Here is a 17,677-nt window from a genome sequence, read left to right on the forward strand (position 1 = left end):
AAACATCTACTTCCCAAGTGCATAGGTTGCATCCTAACTAATGGCTCAAGAAAATAAGACAAAAATATCATGACGTTCTTTCATATCTCTTGGTCTTGTTCTTTTTTTCTTATTTGAGATGTGGTAGGTTTGATTTTGTTTTCTTTTTTTTCCCCATGACATTTTTATCAAACAAATCTGCCTTTCCCCCTACCACTTAGTTAATGGTAACTTTTTTTCACCTTTGCTTCGGTCCTACATATGACAGAACAAGAAATTCCCATTAGAGCTACAGTTTGAGATTCAGAAACACCTAATGGCCAACAGACTCTTTCCCAGTGGAGAACTGAGGATTCAATGGAAACATCTGAGAATATTTTTACTTTCATTATTTTTGTTAAAAAAAAAAAAATGCACCTTGATGTGTCATGAATACCCCTTCTTGATCTTCTTTTGCCTTGTCAGACCTGGCCAGCACAAGCAGCTGAGATCTTTGCTCTATTTTCCCTGCATCTCTGTGCAACGCTTTTTTAAAAAGAGAATATACTACTATTTTTTTCTAAGCCTTTCAGACTGCTGTAACATGATCAGGATTCTCCTGTATCTCTATGCATTCAATCTCTTCTCGTTCCTTCCTTTTGGCCCGTTTCTTTTTCTTGTGGTGCTTTTTGGAAGGTGGGAAAAAGGTTAGAAAGACAGGCAAAATAACAAAACAGTGCAGAAGTGTGCAACTGCTGGCAAGCAGCAAGCATTTGAACAGTGTGAAGGTCAAGTTTGAAGGCACAAAGAGAAGGGGAACCAACCCAATAAGAAAAGAAGAAACGTTCTGCAAAATGGCTGTCCCATGCTCTTGGAGGGAGTTCTTTATACACTGAGTTCGGGTGTGCTCAGTAGCTAGTACAAATGTATAAAGCAGGGGTGCACAGTGATCTATGGCAAAATTCAAAGTGTAGATAAGGCACAGTATAGAAATGCAATCCATGTCTACATTCCATAAGGTCATCAAGCCAAGGACACCCAGCTCTATTGAGGTGACACTGAGTATTAACCAGAAATTTCCCAGAGGATGGATAACGAGGAAAAAGGTCAGTATTAACACCAGCAGGATGCCAAAACCAGAAATCAGGACAGGCATAGTGACTGACAAACCATAGTGGTCCATGAAAACAAAAGTAGGATTGAACACAATGAACTTGATGCTCTGTATAAGGGAGAGTGGCCTCAGCTTCTCCAGCAATTCTACTGCCTCCCTTTGTGTGTTTTCACTAGTCCTGGCCACTAGGTACAAACGAGAAGCAATTATATTGTTCTCATCCCCAGCTTTGGAGAAAATGATGTCATTTTTGAAGTGCTGAAATTCTGGTTTTTTTAAAAACGAGCTCTGGAGGATACTGATAAAGTCACTTTTGTTGGTTGCACTGATGTTACCCACTCGAAGGTACTGGTAATATTGTTCAATCCAGGACACTGTATTGAACCCTTGGCTTAGCGTCTTTAGGTCTTCTTGCACAGTGCCATTCCAGTACTCTAGAGGTTCATAAATGTAGAAACCTATCACTGGGCTGTAGTTGCTGAAATACTTTTGCTGTATGAGGGCATAGGCAACGCTTGGAGATTCACTGGCAAGAAGGTTGATAATGTTGGCTCCATCGTTAATCTGTAAGCACCCCATAAAGGAGAAAGAGGCATAGATGAGATACAGTATCACCACAAATGGCTTAACATAGATGTTGGTAATCCACTCATTGTAATGTTCTCGGAGGAAGTGCTGAATAAAGTGATGCTGGTATGGGTTGCTCTCATGATGGGAAGTGTGTTGGTGGCCATCATTCATCATGGTCTGGAACCACACAGGTTTCCGGTCCAGGTATTCTGCTGAAGGGATTTTACAGCAGAAGATGCTGTGATAGCGATTCTGCTCCAACTGGCCAGCAAAGACCAGACAGGAGCCAAAGAATGAGAAGATATAGAAGTAGTTCAACAAGATAGAGACACACATGTTCTGACAAAACACTTTTACAGCTTCAATGTTGGTGAAAGGACTTGCACCCATGCCGAAGGCTATGAAGTACAAAGAGCTTGTCATTGTGTAGGAGACCATGACATCTGAGTAGGCATCTGCTACTCTGTCCTTGAATGGCAGATTCTCTCTGGTTCGACGCCATCCTGAAAGAAGTTCAAATACTCCTTTGGTTCCATGACCTGAAATGAGAAAACAAAGTATATACCTGTGCATATGCAAAAGGGGGTCACTTCATTCCCCAGATTTTTCTTCCTCCAGCAGTCAAAACATTTTGCCAGGTATGTTTTGTTACAATTTTTTCACCAGTTAAACAAATAGAAAATTCTGTGTAAATCTAGAAACCAGAATTCATATGTAGATGATAAAATAAACAGCACGACATTCTGTGATTCTCCATGATCAGAAATACACTTTAAAAGACACTCACTGATTTTGGAATTAGTGGAGACTTGAGAATGGAGAACTGAGAATTAATTCCATTAATTAATTCCATTAATTAATTCCAAATGGACTACATATATAAGACAAAGGAGAATGTGATGTTTAGATCAAGTCTGTGTTTCATTCTGGAAATTCCTTGTGGCATCCTGTTACATCTTTCAAGATTTAAAGGATTCAGTTTGAAACGCAAATGCAAATAACATTTTCTTCCAGAGAGTGTAAATTAGAGGCATTGTTTGAGAAATGAGTAGGTGTGACCGAGTGACATATCGATTCTTCATGCTGGACAAAGGAAAACATATACTGACATTAGGTACAAATCACCAGAGTAAAATTTGTATGATAGTCTCTACCAGCTAAGTGAAATTGGAACTTCTCAGTGTTAGTACACGGTTTTCTACACTACAAGGATGTTGCTGGTGGCAATGATGGAGAGAGAGAACAGTACTGGCTTAATCATTGGTCCCCATTAATTGTCTAGAAAACACATGGTGAGGTTTTTCACCATTATATCTCCCTCTGTGTGTGTTTCTGTCTCAGCTACCCAGGGCTCCTTCTGGTGACAAAGAAATCTCTTAGCTCATGTGCAAGGACATTCAGAAAAAAGTCAGGCATCACCTGTGCTCCATGACAGGTTCTTACTTTATTCCATCTGGAGAGGTATTTTAGAGGTATTATTCTGCTATAAATTAAAGCTGAATACAAACTTTCATTTTACTCATTTCAGTCACAGTCCAGGAATTCTATACTTTGGGACAGAATGGTAATATTGAAGCTATTCTAGTGGAATAGCTTAAACTAACATTATATATAGATATTAATATAATTTATACTTTTTATATATATATATATATATATATATATATATATATATATACACACACACACACACATTCATATTCCTTTATTTCCTATTAGAGAATTGGGGGAAAATATAAAAATTGACACTAAAAAACACAGACAAAAGAGTCTATATTTCAATTAAAATTTTGGTGAAAAATGGGTTTGGATTGGAAAATTCTCTGTATTTTAGATCAAGTCTTAGACAAAACTCTGGACAATGCAAGGAAATACACTGCTGGGCAGAGAAAGAAGTAGAAGCAGTTTGCAGATGCTCCTGCCTCAGTTTGTGGGCCTTCACTCTCTGCAGTAGAAGAATTAAATGCAGCAAAGCGTGTACAAAGATTATTTTCTTGAAACAAAACCAGAAATATGACAACAGATTTGCAAATAATCTGTTACACTGAACAAAACATCTGCTGAGTTTGTGGCTGGATTTCAATTGTTTGGACTCACACAGATGCTTATATCACCCAGAGCAGACTCCTGACAGCCATTCTAAACAGGGGAAATCACAACATAAACTGTCAAGGTCTGTGAATGTTACTTGTTTTACTGCAAGTCAATGCCCCTAGTGAAAGATAAACATACAGTGTTACAGAAGTCTTTGCAATCAGCATCTCAGCTCAGGAGGATCTTGTAGGTTTAGAGCAATTCTGTTCAAATTCTCAAGGCACACTGTCACTTTTGGACCATCAAGCACAAAGAATTGGCTCCTTTGGCTGAGTAAAGCTGTAGAATCCAGTGACTTTGATGCAATTTTGTGTTATGCTTAAGGTGAGTAAGTACCATGCAGAGCATGGACAGCCTGGCTGGTCAACACTTTCAATGCTTGTGTCCTGGTATGGCTTAATTTAATGATATAAAAATAATTGAATCATTTAGGTTGGAAAGGATCTTTAAGACCATTGACTGTAACCATTAATCCAGCACTGCCATGTCCACCACTAAACCATGACCCTAAGCACCACATCTACATGTCTTTTAAATACCTCCAGGAGTGGTGACTCAACCAATTCTCTGGGCAGCCTGTTCCAATGCTTTCAGTGAAGACATTGTCCCTAATATCCAATCTAAAACCTCCCCTGGTGCAATTTGAGGCCATTTCCTCTTGTCCTACCTCTTGTTTCTTGAGAGAACAGATTGACCCCCACCTCACTACAACCTCCTTTCAGGTAGTTGTAGAGAGCTAGAAGGTCTCCCCTCAGCCTCCTTTTCTCCAGACTGAACAGCCACAGTTCCCTCAGCTGCTCGTTAGAATACTTGTGCTCTGGACCCTTCAACACCTTCACTACCCTTCTCTGGATATGCTCAGTGGTGGTGGTTCATTCTGTTTTGGAAACAGTAGAACACAGTGATCTCCTCAGATATCTCTGGTCTCTACCTACCAATTGATTTTGGATGATTCTTTTCCAGATATTTCTGAAAAAGGTCTCTTTTATGTATAACTTTACCAATTAAAACTTGTTAATATCCCTTATGTTCATCCTTTTTGTCCTCTTACTCAGAATCAACTTCTAACCTTTTTCTTGCTGTTTTAGGCATCTCTCTTCTTCCTTTAGCTTTTTGCTTTCATCTCTTATAAGAAGGCTGAAGGGATGAGTAAGTAGTACAGGATTTCTGCTCCTATTGCTGGTATCATTCTTCCTATCCCATCAAGATTCTTCCACTGAGGGCAGAGTGGTCTTACAGAGCTGGAGATGTGGTTTTCTACATCAGTTTCCTTTCTTTACCCTTACTCTCCCAGGTACCTTGCTGTGATTTAAGACAAAGGGAGTCTTTGGTCTACAAAACTCACATTGGAAACACTCATTTAGGGCCTAGCTGGGACTTTGAGACTGTATTTCCTCTCTAACTTGTCTCTTCTGCCTTTAACAGCATGACAGTTACCACATTGGGTTAAAACTAGGGATTATTGTACTCCTATCCCTGAAAAAACACAGGGACAGAATTTCAAGAAAAGAATGTTGGAAACAGGACACATATAGAGTATTTTTTTTTCAGTTTTAATCTCTGAGATTTCTTACTTCAGCCAAAAAGCCTGCCAAAACTAGAGGCTGTGTTTGAAACTTCACGTTCAGAGGCTCTGAGTGACCTTTAGTCACCTGTTTAATCCATTTCTAAATGCACTCATACTTTTGGCCACCACAGCCTTCTGCTACCAGGAGCTTTTTAACTTCATTACTTTCTGAATGAAAGAAAGACTTGCTTTTGTTTGTTTCAGACTCTTGCCAATAAACTTAATGGCTGAAGTAAGCAAAATGTGAAACTGTTGGGCCATGAGTAGCATCTTTAATGAAATATGTTCCATGCATTTTTCCTTTGCTTCTGGGATCTCCTATGTGAATAGTCCCAGTGTCCCTCATCCTTCTGACACTTCTCCTTGACCCCATGTTCACGGCTGAGTGTGTACTGCTGTGCTAGTTGGTCGAGGTGCATGAGCTAATTTACCACCTGGATGCTACTAATAAATTATAAAGTAACTGAGTTCTGCCTCCTGTCTCTTTTAGGAGGTACTAACTTGGGTTTTTTTCTTCTTTCTAAACATTAATTTTCACAAAGCTTCTAGGATTGCAGTAGTTTTTGAGACCTCTATCCCTCTCCTAGGTATGAATGAATTTGGTCCAGTATTTGTAGCCTGTCATTATTAAGATTATGAAGATGTTAAGACAGGTAGTGTGGATCATTGCAATGCTATTGGAAATTTATCAAAAGAAGTCCTTTTTCAGAAACAGTTTATGATGCATTGGCACTTTCCAAAGGAGCCTTAGGTGAAGCAATGCTTTACCAGCTCGATTAACAATTTACAGTATACTCACTTTTCTCTGCTTATTCCAAAATCTCACTTATCTACTCACCTGCAAGGTTATGATCACAGCTGCCTCTTTACCATGTTTTTAATTGTTATTAATTCATAAATTTTAATGCATCACATTCTCAGTTATGAATATGTGTGTTTAATCTTAGGTATATATGTAATGACTAATAGAAAGGGGTATTTTTGTGAAACATACAAGTACGCAGAGACTACCCAAGAGTACACACTAATCTGTATGCACACACCTGTGTTAATGTGGTAAGTTAAAATACTGTAATTAAACTCTAGACTTTTCTTTTTCTTTTTTCTTTTTTTCTTCCCCCCCCCACCCCCAATAGAATGAGTAATATACTAGGGAATTAAAGTATCAGTATTTTTAACTACAAGGATGAAAATTCACACTTATTTCTTATGATTAGTAGTAGTAGTAGTAGTAGAAAAATATAAAATTTTCACTCACACCCCCTATACAGATAGCTTCAACTCTACCACACAAATACAGAAATTGAGGAATATAGTGCAGCAATTCCCTTGCTACCACAAGAAAAAAAAAAACATTGCCTGGTTGGTTTTCCCACATCATACTAAGTATGGAGTCTGCCTCTGTTGTTGTCCACAGATAAGTAGATCTATTGCCCTTTCCCAACAAAAATATAAACCCATGTTTTTCTGAGCATTTTCTGGCATTTCTGATGATTCAGACACCACAGACACTCTGTAAAATTCTATTCCTTCAGCTCCATTGCTAATGTCACTGACAGCATTGACTATGGAGTTAAGTTCACTGAGCAGTTCTAGGAAGATTCACAGGGTCTTTGGCTCTGGGTCAAAACTGCCAAGTTTCCCTGGTACTAACACGACATGAATGAAGTACAACAATTTTTTATTTGATAGACAAGCAATGGCCTATGACTACTTATGAAGAAACAAGACAACAGGTATTTTTATTCCATTACTTGTGAGGTTAGAGTCTTGTGAGAGACTGCTGAGCAGGTAGAGATATAACATGCCCTTTCTATCTCAAATTTCAAAACAAAAGGTTCATTACCAATTATATCTAAAATGAGTTTAAAGAGGATAGGGATAGAAATGAGAAGAATGAATAACAGATTAAAGACCATTTGATTCAGTTAAATTTATCTAAGGTGCAAGAGCCTAGAGAAATGAATCCATTAAAAGCTAAGCCACAGCAATGTTTGAATTATTAACAGCTTAGAGAATGAATGTAGATGGGATGGTTCAAGGAAAATGGAGAGAAGCAGCACAGCATCTATCTTCAAAAAGGGGAAAGAAGATGACCTGCAGAAATTCATAGCCATCAGTTCGGTTCCTATCTCAAAAGATAACAGGATAAGCAGTTGCAAACCAGTTTGCTATCACTGAAAATATAGGAAGGCAATTAGAAAAAAATGATACAGAATTATCAAAACCCAATAATCTCAAGTCAACCTAATTTCATGCTTTGAAAAATATCTGGCCTAATGGAAAGAAGGAGAAGGAGACAGGCTATCTATCTCAGTAAGCCTTTTAATGTCTTTCTACTGGACTTAGCTTCTCAATATTATACTACTTTGTAATCTGACAACCAAATTAAGTGACTACTGTCTAGAGGAAAACATGGGAAATAGATATTCATCTGATTGAAAGTGTGCCCCTATGGAGTTGTGTCCAATGATCTATTAATTTTCACAAGGACATTTTAAGAGAGATTGTACCGAAGATCCGTTTGGGTCCTGACTCTCTTTGATATTTTCTGTTAATAATATGAACACCTCTGGAATTTGTACATGAGGCTAAACTGCAGAAGAGTTCAAAGTTCTGTAGAGCAAGAGTTTAAAATTAGAGAAGTGGTCAGAAATCAGCAAAATTAAATTTAATTGAAATAATTGAAAAGGACTTGTAGTTTGGAAATCAGATGAAGGAAATGTATAGTAAAGAGTAACAGATGAAGGAGAAATGAGACTGAAGATTATTTAGAGGATATGAGGAACTTCAAAGGGAATACAAAAATTGTGTGTTACAACACATAAATAGCTAAATTAACAGTAATAACATAAAAATTTGGAAGCAATAGTTTTGCTTACTCTAATATGATGGAGGCACACAATGGAGCACTCTTTTGAAATTGGGCATGATATTTTCATAGAGTCATGAAATGGTTTGAGCTGAAATGGACTTTTAAGGTCATCTAGTTCCAGCTCACCTACCATAGCAGTGACATTTTTTTAAAAGTGAAAAATGATACTTTCAGGCCTTAACACATTATCACCTTACAGCTCCCAATTTTGGTGTGTCCCCACTACAATGTGAACACCATTAGAAAAACAACAGTGCATCGTGGGGAACTTCTGCTAAACACACAGACTGTGGCTAATGCCTTCTTGTGTGCTCCACATGATTACATTTACTTCTGCTCACATGAGCACTTCTGGAAGCCTTTTAAATAATTCTGGGAATTTCTGATGAGATCAAAACATAAAAGACTTAATCTCATGGGCATTTCAGTGGAGCCTGGTGGAGAGCAACCCTGTGAGTGCTTGAGACTGAAAAACAGTGAGGAGAGAGGCACACATTTGAGTCTTCTGGTGTTTGCTGTATAATGATATCTCAGAAGAGCTCAGGATCAGCCTAACACTGCTCCCATGAAATACTGCCAATTTCTCAACCACAGCCATAGCTGTACTAACCAATCTCCCTGCAGTGACTACAGTAGGAGATGTTGATTGTTTCAGCCAAAGTTGACTTATCTGCACAACCCTCTCAAAGCCATGCTTTTCTCTTTTCAGCTGTTAGAAAGGGAGTGGAGATATTCAGCTTAGGAACCTCACCTCTAAACTACTAAAATTGCATGAGAATAATCATATCTTCAGTCTTTACCCTGTTTTCTTAATTTTTTCCATTGCTGGAGGAAGTCTATATAGAGACACATGTCTGTAGAAAACCAAATCATGTAATAATAATAACCATCATAGCAAAGTTCCTCTATTAATTTGCCTTCCAAGAGCCTAAGGAACATCAATCTGTAAATTATATTAATGTCAATCTGTTGGAAAAATGACAGTTTAGTCATTCTTTTGGTCTCCTCTCTTTTACATATTCTTTTCACTTAATCAGCTCCACAGCCTTTGACAACCCCTCACTCTACCCTTTTATATCCACCTCAAAATAAAAGTTGTCCCAGACAACATAAAGAGGCCTAGACATGAGCAAAAAACTACAAGAAATGGGCTAAATCACATGTTGATCATTTACTTACTTGCCACATCCCTTCAGCACATCTTCAATCTTTCATCATTTTCTGTTTCTCATTTTGCAGGCTCTCCAAGGCAAACAGTGTTTGCACAGACACCAGTGGAATGGGGACCTTGATCTTGATTTGAGTGAAGAATAATTAATGCTAACATAAATTTGGCATCTCTGATTTTGAATCTTATCCAATTTTTGATCTTTCATATTGACAAGGCCTTTCCAGAGCTTCACCATAAGCATTCCTGGGTAGAAGCCCAGGGCTGAGCACTGGAGATGAGCCAAAGAACTGCCAGTCCAGACACAAGTGTTTCTAAGCGAACCATAGTGGCAGAACTTTGTATTCAGGGATTGTTTGTTACAGTTCACTTTAAGTTCAAATTTTACAATTTTTCACATCTAGAAGCTCCTCTTCTTGTTAGACTGAACTGAAAATAGCAACCCCTTCTTCCCCCAACCCCCCATGTACTGAAACAGCTAAACATGGAGGACATTTCAATGGCTGTGATTAGTTACCTGGCTGCACACCTCATTATGTGAGATTTACTTTTAAGCTCACATATATTGCTTGCAAATTGTATATAAATTTGGAGTCCTGCTTAGTTTTCTGCTATGCTTAGCAATGAATTAAAATGCTTTTTGCTGTTTCTCATCTAAGCCGTTTAATGAACATTGTAAATAAAGACTGTGTGTACGGAAATTACACAAAATCTCCTCTGCTAATGCAGGTATGCCTAGATCAGGTTGCACAGGAACACATCCAGGCAGGTTTTGAAAGTCATCAGAGAAGGAGACTCCACAATCTTTCTGTGAAGCATGTTCCAGTGTTCCAGCATCCTCAAAGGAAGTAAGATCTTCCTTAGGTTTAAGTGAAGCCTCCCATGTTCTAGTTCTACCTGTTGCCCCTTGTCTTGTCACTGGGCACCACTGAAAAGATCCCAGCCCCATCCTCATGATCTCCATCCTATAGATACTGCTAAACATTGATAAGATGCCTTCTCTGTATTCTCTTTTCCAGGCTGAACAGCCCCAGGTCTCTCAGACTTTGTTCATGAAAGAAATGTTCCAGTCCCCTCATCATCTTTGTGGCTCTCCTTTGAACTGTCTCCAGTAGTTCCCTGTCTCTCTTGAACTGAGGAGCCCAGATTCTAGACATAATAGTGCAGGTGTGGCCTCACCAGGGCAGAGTAGAGTGGGAGGAGAACCTCCATTGACCTGCTAGCCTTAATGCACTCTAGGATACCATTGACCTTCTTGGCTACAAGAGCACACTCCTGGCTTATGGTGAAACTGCTATTGATTGATTTGAGTTTAAGTGACATATAGAAGACAAGGGGAATGGATTTAGATCAAACTGTTTTAGGATACTTTCATTTATACTAAAAGCATAGGATGGATTTGTGATACTGATCAAATTGTTTAGTTTATCACCTGGATTTGACAATCCAGTATAATCTGAAAGAAAATCAGATAAACAAGGTACTAGGGAGTCTCAAAAAAGAAAGATACTTTGATCAAATGCAGATTCTGGCATCCAGACAGAAGAAACTATACTTGAATTGTTACAGGAAAAAAATAACTTGGTCTTTTTGGCAGAGAGAGAGTAATTGTGGACTCCTCAAAGAAAAAAAAAAAAAGAAATGTTAAATAGTTGGAGAAGCAAATAAAATCTGTGAAGGAATACATGACCAAAAAATGACAAGTGCATTTGTAGGTCTGAGCAAATTAAGAGAGTGTTTGAAGGGAATGGGACAAGTTTCTGGAGGGAAGTGTATAATATTTTCACTGGTGGGACCCACTTATGAAAGGGGAAAACTTTGCCTTTCAGTGACAAGACACATTTGTCTGCACAGTCTGAAGTTTGTGAACTTCAAGATGCCAGAATGCAACAATAAAGAAGCCTGAAAAAGTTCACAGTTTACTTTCCCCTGTGAAATCAGTCATCCAACCAGCGTGCCCTTGCTTGAACACCTGGAAAGACTTCTGGACAAAGCTTTATGGGGATTTATCTGCTTTTGAAAAGGATATAGTCTCTTTGATTACAGATATTTCTCACACATCCCCGACGCCTGACGAGGCACCATCTTTTCACAGTGGCTGAAGGTCTGGTCCTGTGGTTAGCTTGGTTCACAGGGTTTTAATATACTATTGAGCACGAGAACCGCATCTTGGCTGAAATAGCTCATTTTCAATTGCTACCTCAGGGCCAGGTTCTGAGAAAAGTAGGGCTCGCTTCTGTCTTGATACTTAATGCAGGTCAAATCCATTCCTTCTGTAATAATTTCTGTCTGGAAATTACTCCATCTGGTAACACTGTGGTGCAGAGCACCTGCTCTTCACTCAGCCAGTAAGGTTTACATCTAAACTACTTATCTTGATGCAAAACCACACCTTTTCTGCAATGAAGAGATAGCTCCAGACCAGAAGAAATAAACCCATCTGCTGACAGGGAGATATTTTTAACAGTGTTGTTAGTGCAGGATTTGCTGACATTTGTTTACTTCAGAAAAGGGCTGGGAAGGCAGAGTGGGAGGAGTTAGCCTTTTGCTTCTGTTTGCTGGGAGTGAAGGAAATATGGGGGACTGACTCAGCAATTTGAAAGATACGTATTAAATCTCCCTTTTCCTTCCACAAAAGCCCAGATTCTGCATTGCACAAGAAGGTGGGGGAAGGCTGTTCTGCTGTCCTTGCCAAGCCTCAGATGGAACTCAAGCAGGAGGCATTTGGAGCACTGCAGCACCGCAGCTCTGGCTGCAGTGGTCCCGCTGGTGGGACTGCTCAGCATCCTCCTGTCCAGCTGAGAGACAGGCAGCTGCCAGATGGTTGATGCACTGATATGGATGCTGCCCTACTGTGGCACACAAGTTGTGCTGCTCACACAGTACCAATGCAGGGGAGAAGCAGCCCTCTCCCATATTCCCAGTTTATCCCTATAAATTTACCATGGGGATCACAGGCTGCAGAACCAGGATGCATAGGTTGTGTATGGTTAATTCATCAAACAGTAGTGCCATGGAATGCTGCAGATGAAGGAACTGATTCAGCCAAGTTGCTAGACTCATATCAAAAGTGTTCAAAACCCTGTAACCCCAATATGGACCATTCAGGACATTAAGAGGACTTGCATACATTCAAGAAGGAAACTGCAGGCAAAGGGCCATTAAAGTCAGAGACAACAACACATTTCAGCTTGGAAGCCAGTGACCCAAGAAGCAGCTGAAGCCTAGGAAAGTGTTTTGGGCAAGTATGACTTTATACTTGACTGTTGGAATCTTCATTTTTGAAGCATTTGCCATTGGCTACTATCAGAGACAGGATACTGAGCTCCATTGGCCCTTTGGTCTGAACACTTTTATGTCCTTATGTAGTCCGTAGGGCTGACTACACTGACATCTGTATGCATGTAAAGAATGAATTAAAGCTGTGCAACTTTCTCAGCACTTAATTCTGGCTTTACTAATTTTAGTCTTATAGTAACACCATTTAGAAATCTGTCTTCAAATAGATACAAGTGCTTGCTTTATTCACTTCATGATCTCAGATCCTATTTCACAGAATCACAGAATTACTGAGGCTGGAAAAGACCTCTGAGATCAAGTCCAGCCAACAACCCAACACCACGACATCAACCAAACCATGCCACCAAGTGCCACATCCAATCTTTTCTTAAAGACCTACAGTGATGGCGACTCCACCACCTTCCTGGGCAGTCCATTCCAGTGCCTAATCACTCTTTCTGTGAGGAAGTGCCTCCTAACAGCCAACCCAAACCTCCCCTGGTGCAGCTCCACACCATGCCCTCCCACCCTGTCACTAGTAGCCTGGGAGAAGAGCCCAAACCCCACCCGACTACAACCTCCCTTCAGGCAGTCACAGAGCGCGATAAAGTCCCCTCCAAGTTCCCTCCTCTCCAGGCTAAACAACCCCAGCTCCCCCAGCCCCTCCTCATCAGACTTTCCCTCCAGTCCCTTCACCAGTCTCGTCACTCTCCTCTGGACCCCCTCCAGCACCTCAATATCTTTCCTGAAGTGAGGGCCCAGAACTGCACACAGCACTTGAGGTGAGGCCTCACCAGTGCCAGGCACAGGGGCAGAATTCCATCCCTAGTCCTGCTGGCCACACTATTCCTGATACAAGTAGATGCCATTGGCCTTCTGTGCCCCCTGGGCACACTTCTGGCTCATGTTCAGCAGTTGTCAACCAGCACTCCCAGCTCCCTCTCTGCCAGGCTGCTCTCCAGCCACTCATCCCCCAGTCTGTAGTGCTGCATGAGGTTATTGTGGCCAAAGTGTAGGACCCTGCACCTGGGCTTATTAAACCTCATACCATTGGCTTCAGCCCATTGATCCAGCCTGTCTAGGTCCCTCTGCAGCATCCTCCTACCCTGCAGGAGATCCACCTCCCACACTGAGGGGCTGGAACTTGTCCATAGAAGGGCAGCGAGGCCCTTTGTACACAGCACTCGTTACAAACTGGTTATTTTGCCATGGGTTGCTATGGCAGTGCATGCACCAATTCCTACATGCTCTACATACTTTAATGAATAGTATGACCTCTGTTGAGATTGTTATGGATATTACACCAATTTTATGGATTGGAAAGTGAGCCAAAAGAAATCTACTTTTAAAATACCACCGCAATCCATCAGTGAGCTCTTGGTGTTGACCAGGCCTTGCTGTTCTCATGTAACACAGGACTTTTATTGCAATTTATATGCTTTAAAGCCTGATGTCAACCAAAATATGTGTGTGTCATACTTTGAGTGTCAGACCAAGATGAAAAAGAAGTAAACCATGCAAAGTAACAGACATCTGTTAAAATATGTTGATTTCCCTATTTTGAAGACATCACTCAACTCTGTTTATTTCTCCAGTTCTGAACTCCTTTCTGGTTTTTTTTCAGCCTTTTCAAGATGCAACAACCAACAAAAGCCTCCTTCCCTGAATAGCTGATTCACACTGTCCCACCCTCCCCCCTCTCAAATCACTGGCCAGAGGACCCTGTGAGGAGCTGGAATTAGATCAATAAGCTCTTCCCCAGTTTTGTAGTGCACAGCCACATCTGCAAGCTGCTTCTCATAAATCCCAGAGAAATGGTTGTAAATAAAGTACGAGATGAGCTTTCTTTTCACGGCAAAACTCCTACAGACATCTGATATGCCCAGCGTTGGCATTAAAAATATGAGTGGGCTGGCTTGTACAGGACTTTAAAAAAGCCTTTTCCAGTTAGCATTTAGCAGCTCATTAATGTATCTGAAACCAGACCTTTTGCAGTCTGTCCCAGGGGTGTATAATTAAGCTTTCGCTTAATTAATATGCCGACTAAAGTCACAGTAGCCTTAAAAACAATACATGAGAAACATTTTTGTTTTGCTAAGAATACTGGGAGCACTGAGCCAGCTGACTGCCCACCATTTTCCTAGTATTGTTTTGAATGTCCTTAATTTCACTTGTGAATAATTTTGGAAATGAAATTAGTTTGAATATGTACCTTCCTAATACTTCAAGGAGGAAGAGAGGGGAAAGAGCACTGGAGAGGGAGTGCTTTCTCTGATGAATCTTTTGCTGTGCAGAGATCCCTACATTGGTCATTGGAGATTTGTAATCTACACCCATTCTAATGAACTAAATACTTTTAGAGTTAGTTTTCTGGCATGGAGGCAAACTGGTGCAATCTATGAATTGCTATGCTATTTTATTTCTTTAGCCTCCAAAATATAATGGTCACATCCAAACCCTAATTTTCATGAGGGAATTATTTGGGAACATGCTGTGGGCAGGGCAATATCATGCCTGGGAGAGTGCAAACAATTTAATACCATATGGACAGTCACAGCCTTGTGCCTGTTCTACTTTCTAGAAAAAGCTTTAGCCAAGAGGTCATACAGTTCTGGCACTGTGCATACACAAGAACTACACAGATGCTTAATTTCTTGATTCTAGCAAGGTACCTAATTTTTATGCTTATAGTGTAAACATGACTGGGGAATCTTACCCCCTTTGTGGAAGTGGCAGGAAACAAAATATGCTAATTAGGTTTATCATTCTTTTATATTCTTCTTCTGTGCTGGTAGCAGGGAGAGGGGCTGCCTTACTTCAGATGGTGATAGACTCAATAGTATATCACTAGTACCAGCTTTAGGACCAAACCTTCAGCTGTTCTAAACTCATCACCTCCCATGTGACTTCACTGTGTCCATTCATTAGTTTCACTGAGTATTAACAAACTTCAGAGTTTTTCATGGTAATAGGAAGTGGAAGGACGACCTCTGCCTTTTTATCTGATGTGCTGATTTAGCTATCTTTCTTCTCTAACTCTGATGAATAGGAGATAATTCCTTAGAAGAAGCTCAGTGTTGTGGAAGAAAAAAGGAGAATAACGAAACTGATAGATCCAACTCCTTCAAAGCCCCTGTTTTTAAGTGCTTTTGATACACTTGAAAATGTCAGTCATTGCATAAATCAAAAGTAATCTCAGCCCAGGTTCTAGGCCACATTTAACTGCTTGGTAGATGTAATTGAGAAATGTGAAAAATCCAGAAAGAAGCATCCTGCTAGTCTGTTACCAAAAGAGGGCTTTTCTTGCTAAACTCAGGAAGGAAAATTACAACCTACACCAGAGGCAAGGTGTTGGCTGTTCTCAATGAATCACTGATCTCATGGCATGCTTCTTTTTATTACTTTTATGTCAGCAAAGCTTTCTGTGTAACATTTCATAATGTGCTCTCAGTACGTTGAATTTACTCAGAAAGGCAAATAACAATAAATATAAAATGAACAAACTGCACTTATAAATCACTGCAATTTAAATGTGGGATAGAATGCAAAGTTAGCTTTTGTTTTAGAAAGAGATTTTAAGATTACTTACCTCCTGCAGGAAACTATAAATCAGTTTATTTTAGATGATTGCTTCTGAGAATGTTGCCTATTCATCCAAACTCTGACACTGTAAATTGCTGGTTTCCTTCAGTTTTAAAGAACTAAAAGTGATTTTAGATATCATCATGAGTTTTCATTATAAGACAGCCAGGAATTTGTACGGTTTCATTCTGTATCTCTCAAGCTGATAAATGACTCTTATACTGGTGCTTTCATTCATAAGGCTCCAACTGCACTGTACAAACCTAAAAGCTTGTTAAATACAAACCAAAGCACTAGGGCAGAAGCAAAGAAAAAAAAAAAAAGGTAACAGCAAGGAGTGTTAAAACTGATCTTCGTGGGACAACATTATCTGGGATCTTTAAGATGTACTCTGTATCTTCCAAAGTGTATTTTTCAAGAGAAGCAGTAAATTACTGAAAAAAAAAAATGTTTACCCATAAACAAAATTGCTACATAATTCACACCTTGGAATTTATATTTTTAGATATAATTCTATCCTTACATATGTAATGCTACTATTAAACATCTTTGCCTTTTAAATGGGAGCCATGCTCTCACTATACATGCACTTGTGATACTCCAATGCCAGATTATTCCAGCCTCATGCTGTTTTCTCAGGATTTGCAGTGACACACGGGATTCCTGTAACAGCTCCAGATTCTGGTATTCCAGGACTATGCAAGATTCTTCACCCTTAACTGAGCATAATGAATTTTTCTGCACTCTCAGTTTGCAAAGCCCCAGATTTTGACACCAGATTACCAAGACAACATGAAGCAGTCACAAATATTTCTTTTTTTATGTTCTTCCTCTCTGCTACTCTCAGAAATGTAAAGCCAATTTAATAGTGACTTCTGCTCCAAAAGTTTCACCCTATTAAATTTTTTCTATGCAGTTCAACTGATTTGTAGGTGCTTCTCATGTTTCTGCATAAATTCCTGTAAAGCAGAATTATCTTCTTTCTAATTAGCAACTCTTGACTGTCTTAAAATTTATCTATGGAATGTAAGAGATCTTCTTTTAATGCATCTTTTTTCTCCCTTGAATATTGGTTAAGCAGCAAACCACACATCTTCCTCTCAGCTCCTGTGATGTCAGGTAGTAATGCTTTACAGAACACATACAAAAAGTGTATTAATTTTATAAGGTACTGTTCTCAGTGATGGGGATTGACCTTACTGAGCAGAGGGTGTAGGTTTCCTCAATGTCTCCTTCGAAAGCAAGGCAGGAAAGAAGTTTTTTTCTTATTTTGTCCCGTAATGCCTGATGCCTGGCCAGCATGCCCATACCTGCCAGACAGCCACACTTTAAATCAACCAAAATTAAAGAAAGACATAAATTATTAAGCAAAATTAAGAAAGACATAAATATGTTTGAGTTGGTTGAGAGGAGGGCCACAAAAATGATCAGAGTGCTGGAACACCTCACCTGTGAAGACAGGCTTAGAGT

At 39.7% G+C, this 17,677-nt stretch overlaps 1 protein-coding gene across 2 annotated transcripts in view; it reads right to left on the minus strand.

Moving 5' to 3' along the window:
* Positions 1-547: 547 nt before the first annotated feature.
* PTCHD4 (patched domain containing 4) overlaps positions 548-17,677 on the minus strand; it is an 80,787-nt gene continuing 63,657 nt past the window's right edge. For both annotated transcript variants that reach the window (XM_054383718.1, XM_054383717.1), the window contains exon 3: positions 548-2,181. In XM_054383718.1, coding sequence (XP_054239693.1) covers positions 548-2,181 — 1,634 coding nt within the window. The remainder of the gene's footprint in view (positions 2,182-17,677) is intronic.

Source organism: Indicator indicator, chromosome 9, assembly GCF_027791375.1.
Source record: "Indicator indicator isolate 239-I01 chromosome 9, UM_Iind_1.1, whole genome shotgun sequence".
In the NCBI taxonomy this organism is placed as follows: Eukaryota; Metazoa; Chordata; class Aves; order Piciformes; family Indicatoridae; genus Indicator; species Indicator indicator.